The sequence below is a fragment of the Cydia strobilella genome, chromosome 16 (genome assembly GCF_947568885.1).
Source record: "Cydia strobilella chromosome 16, ilCydStro3.1, whole genome shotgun sequence".
NCBI lineage: Eukaryota > Metazoa > Arthropoda > Insecta > Lepidoptera > Tortricidae > Cydia > Cydia strobilella.
The window spans coordinates 2598988-2604764 of NC_086056.1; the positions used below are offsets into that span (position 1 = coordinate 2598988).

At 39.8% G+C, this 5777-nt stretch overlaps 1 protein-coding gene across 1 annotated transcript; it reads left to right on the top strand.

Moving 5' to 3' along the window:
* Positions 1-2205: 2205 nt before the first annotated feature.
* LOC134748506 (uncharacterized) lies at positions 2206-5104 on the top strand. The gene is made up of 3 exons (XM_063683300.1): positions 2206-2815; positions 3125-4887; positions 5051-5104. The coding sequence occupies exons 1-3, from the start codon at positions 2206-2208 to the stop codon at positions 5102-5104; spliced, it is 2427 nt and encodes an 808-aa protein (XP_063539370.1).
* Positions 5105-5777: the final 673 nt, after the last annotated feature.

A 5777-nucleotide genomic window follows, 5' to 3' on the forward strand; every position in this document is an offset into this window, starting at 1 on the left:
TTCTGATTCTTCTAGTCGGACTACTAAGTTTTCATGCCAAGTGCTACGTCTAGTATGGAGTTTATATGGTACATTTTTACTGCCAAGTTTGTGCAAAGTTAGCGTGGTCAAAGCCTACGACGTCACGAACAAATAAACAAACGTTCGCGTTAAAAACGCTACAATTTAGGAACAAAAATGCTTGCGATTTTAGAAAAAGAGAAATGTTGGCAGGACTTAGTTTTCGCTAGAGTTAATATTATTTACTGTACGTATCTATACGATTTCAATTATATTAAAATAAAACAGAAAATGGTGATGCATAAACACAAACATCCTTACTATAAATCGAGACGTAACGAAACTGAATATTCTGGGGCATTTTTAAATGTCATAATAAAAAATGCTAACAACAATAACTTTAGCAGTGTGCCTGAGCTCAAAATGTGTGTTTTGCCGCGAGCGTCTCAACTGAGGAGTCTTTTCAAAAGGGCTTATTTCTCTATGAAAACCATACAAAAATAAGCCCTTTAATAATACAGTCCTCAACTGTACTGCGCGCAACAAAGTCAATTATCGTAATGCAGCGCAAGATATAAGTATATAGATTTTGTCAAAGCTCACAACTTATTATTAATAGCGGGAAATTATGTATAGGGTTAATATTGCCGCTATACATAATCAACCTCGTATCTGCAACACTCATTTGATGACAAAAACACCCGTACTCCGAATGAAAGAAAAGCGACATTACCATCAAATGATTGTTGCAGATATGAGGTTGAGTAAGTATAGCGACGATATTCAACGCTACGGGCTTGGTATATTTATGGAGAAAGAGCGTCGTCTATAATATTTCGTCGTTACCATCACAAAAAACAAAACAGAAGCTGTCTATTATAGTTTTTAATTTTCCTTCACAGCTATTTATACCTATTACTCCTATTAGAATAAACGTGAAAGGCGAACGAATATTATATAAAGTTAATGTCCAAATTAGTCTAAGTAGTTAAGTACCTATGCTATTCGTGCGAGCGCATACCTAGTTATAGATCAATATATGTATACAGTCCACATCGATATTAAGTTAGTATTGAATAAATGACATGAGAGTAAACACGCTTCGAGTTTAAATTCCCGGCTCCTCAATAGTCAACCTTGCCGCCTGGACATATGGTCCAAATCGAGCCGGATTGGATTGGTCACACCTGTGGCCGGGCGGCCGGCGCTCGAGATAAGGAAGCCGGACGAGTTTTACTGCAAGTTTTAGTGCAATTATAATTAAACGTAATAACATCGAGTGTGAACATTTATAACTTTTGGTGTCTATAAGTGATTTTTGAGACCTTTTCGCTACAGTTTATTACGTTTAACGTTATGAGTGAGTTATAATATTGAACTGAGCAATATAAACCGAGTTTTTGAGACAATTTCATCTGAGTGCTAGGTTATCTACCTACTTACATCCTACTTATATCTGCGAGAGTTGTGCGAGTCATCATGTCATTAGAAGAGCTTATCGAATATCAAGAAGAGTTAATAAATAATATGAAAACATCAGAGAAGAACTATAAAAAATCGCCGAAAGAGAGAATCAAGCAGCCGTATTTAGAGACTAGACTTGAAGTACTTGAGTTACAATTTAAGGAGTTTCAAAGCGGACATAAGGCGATTATTTCCAAAGCGTCAGGAGATAGAACGGAGACATATTTTACACAAAAGATGTATGAGGAGTTTGAGGAGGTGTATGTTCAATATAAAACGATTTTACGGGAAGCTTTGAAACCGTTTTTGCAACAAAGTGCACAATCATTACCGCAAATTCGTGACGTGGCCGTTGTCAGTGAAAACGGTAATTGTGACGTCAAATTGCCTCGCATTGTTTTGCCGACTTTTAGTGGCAAATATGAAGAATGGCAAACGTTTAATGATATGTTTTCCTCGTTAATCCACACAAATAAGAACATTACGGCGGTTCAAAAAATGCATTATTTGAAAAGTAATTTATCTGGCGAGGCGCTGAGTTTACTTAGTAATTTTTCGACTACCGATGCAAATTATGATGACGCTTGGAAACAATTAGTTCGACGTTATGATAATAAAAGATATAACTGTAATGCTGTTATGAGGAGCTTATTTTCGACCAAGAAAATACACAACGAGTCTGCTAACGCTGTGAGGCAATTATTGGATACTACATCAACATGTTTGAAGTCGTTGCAGAATATGGGTATTAGTACGAGTACTTGGGACGCAATTGTCGTGTATTTGGTGATTACAAAATTGGACGCTGAATCTATTAAGCAGTGGGAGCAGCATTTAAATACGCTAGGCGACGACTTACCTACCTGGGAGCAGTTGCGTGAGTTTATGGAGTACAGATTCAGGTCATTGGAGATGATTGACACCAACACGTCCCGCCCAACACCACCAGCTAAGCCTGCAGCTAAGGTTAAAACATTTCACACTGCTATCGAGAATAAAGTCAAGACGAGTGACATCGAGTGTGATATGTGCCATGAGACCCATCACATTTATCACTGCAAGCAGTTTGGTTCTATGACGCCTAAGGAACGTCAAGATTTTGTGCAAAACACTAAACTATGTTTTAACTGCCTGAGGCCTTCACACTCTGCAATGAAGTGTCGTCAGACGTCTAGTTGCCGTAAATGTGGAAGGAGACATCACACTCTCCTTCACTTCGAGAGAGATACCAACCAGGAGACGAGAGCTACGAGCGAGGTTGCTGCGTCATCGGCGTCGCCGAGTGTACCCCTACCCGAGAAACCGAGCACAACACGAGGTGACACAAACATTACAACAGCGTTTTCGAGAGGTGAGGCGCTTCAACCTAACAGAGTGCTACTCGCGACGGCTAGAGTTAAGGTATTTAATTCCACTGGTTGTAAACAAACTATTAGAGCTTTAATTGATCAAGGAAGTATGATTTCCTTTATTACTGAGTCAACTGTGCAATTACTTGGTCTCAAACGTAGACCTATAAGTACTTCGGTGTCAATGCTAGAGGAGTGTAGTTTAAATACCAAACACATGGTTTCATTTCGCGTGCTATCATGCCATGACCCAACGAGTTCAGTCGAAGTCTGTGCTTACGTATTACATTCTTTAACTGCTTTGCTTCCAGCTACCAAGCTTAACGTGTCTAAGTGGGCAGAGATTGAAGACTTACCTTTAGCGGATCCTGCGTATACAACGCCAGGTAAGGTTGAGATCCTTCTAGGTGCCGAGGTGTATGCAGAAATAATACTCGAGGGGTTGATCAAGAAGCGTTCAGAGGTTGGCAAAGGAACCATGATAGCTCAAAATACTATGCTCGGATGGATCGTGTCAGGCCAAGCAGTGAGAGGATCTGAGACTGAGGTGAGTGCTAGATTTACTAGTTTGCATGTTCATATTCAGGAAGATGACTTATTGAGAAAGTTTTGGGAGATGGAGAACGAGCCTAATATGATTAAAAAGGACATGACTAAGAGTGAGCAACAATGTGAGGAGTTTTTTAACTTAACGACTGTGAGAGATGACGATGGCAGGCTTGTAGTAAGACTACCATTCGCAACTGAGGACCCTAAGTGTCAATATGGCAATTCTAAGGAAATTGCTATCAAGAGATTAGAGATTTTAGAGAGAAAATTACTGAGAGAACCTAAACTTAGAGAAGAGTATAACAAGGTCATGGAAGAATACCTAAGTCTTAATCACATGAGGGCAGTAAGTGAGAGAGAGCTAGAGAATCCCAAGGCAGTGTATCTTCCTTTTCACGCTGTAATCAGGGAGGACAAGGAGACGACAAAATTTAGAATTGTATATAATGCCTCGAGTAAGGGAGACAACAACGTCTCCTTAAATGACGATCTCCTTGTCGGCCCTAAACTACAACAGGATTTGAGACACATTTTAATGAGAGCTAGGAGTCACAAAATATGCATTGTCGCAGATATCATTAAGATGTACAGGATGATTCGTGTAGCTGAGGAAGACACGGATTTCCAGAGAATCGTTTGGCGATTTAAGTCAGACGGATCAGAGCCAATACAACACTACAAACTATTGAGATTGACATTCGGGACAGCTTGCGCGCCTTATTTGGCCGTTAAGTCATTACAAAAGCTTGCAGAGTTAGAAGAGAGTAAGTATCCATTAGCTGCGAAAATAACAAGACAAGACTTTTACATGGACGACTTAATTACTGGAGCTGAAACTGAGGCTGAGGCACTAAAAATATTTGACCAGATGAATGAGTTGATGAGATCTGGTGGTTTCGAACTTCAGAAATGGAATACTAACTCTAAACCTGTACTAGAGAAGATTGTAGATAATAAAGAGGTATCAGATCAGACTGTACACCTAAAACTAAATAATACAATGAAGGTTCTTGGAGTGAGCTGGAACAGAGAGACAGATAATTTTGAATATACACTAAATTTATCCAAAGTTCAAGAACCTATTACTAAGAGAAAAGTGTTGTCTGATGTAGCGAGGTTATACGATCCCCTTGGGTGGATTGCTCCAGTCGTGGTTGTCGCCAAAATCTTCATCCAGAAGTTGTGGAAGTCGGGTCTAGAATGGGATTGTCCATTGACAGAAGAGTTAGTGAGTGAGTGGCTGTCGTTCAGAGAGGCATTGGTAGATCTTAAGCAGCTGGCGATACCAAGATGGCTTAACGCCACGCCGAGCTCAAAGATAGAACTGCACGTATTTTCAGACGCTTCAAAGTCAGCGTTTGCAGCAGCGGTCTACATGAGAGTGACTGATGAGCTAAATGATGTACACGTACATCTGATAACAGCTAAGACAAAAGTAGCCCCAACAGAGAAAGAAATTTCCATTCCTAGACTTGAGCTGTGTGCTGCGGCCTTAGCAGCGAAACTTATATTTGAAGTTGCACAGGTAATGGACGTACCAAAAGATAACCTACAAGGTTGGACAGACAGTACAATTGTTCTAGCCTGGCTCAAAGGAGGATCAGCTCGTTGGAGTACATTTGTGAGTAACAGAGTGTCCACGATATTGAAGATACTGGAGTATGAGCAATGGAGTCATGTACCTACAGAGTGTAACGCTGCAGACTGTGCGTCTCGCGGTGTACAACCAAGAGATTTACTAGATCATTTATTGTGGTGGAATGGTCCGCAATGGCTAGCTCAACCTGACTTTGAGAGAAATGACATAATCATAGAAGACACACATGAGGAGGAAAGAGTCGCATCTTTAACTGTTGTATCCCATGTTGATGAAGAACCCCCAATCTGGTCGAGGTTTTCTTCATTATCGAGACTGTTAAAAGTTATTTCGTACTGTAGAAGAGTATTAAATCTAAAATTGCCAAGAAACGAGAGAGTTAAATTACCTAATTATGTAACTTCTGAGGAAATGGATAAGACTTTGCTTTCGTGTATTAATCAAGTTCAAGAGAAAGAGTTTTCACATGAGATAAAACAGTTAAAGAGTCGAGGAGTTGTGCCTAAAAAGAGTTGTCTACGCACTCTTTGTCCGTTTTTGGATGAAAAGGGGACATTAAGAGTTAGCGGTAGAATAGAACAATCTGATGCAAGTTACGATACGAGGCATCCGGTGATTATGCCTGGTAAAAATCTATTTACTGCGCTTCTAATTATTGATGCTCATCATCGTACTTTGCATGGCGGTCCTCAAATCATGTTAAACTTTTTAAGATCCAAATATTGGATATTGCAAGCGAAGGATCGTACTAAGAAGGTTTATAGAGAATGTGTCACGTGTTTGAGATATTCGAGCAAGAAGTCTATTCCTCTAATGGG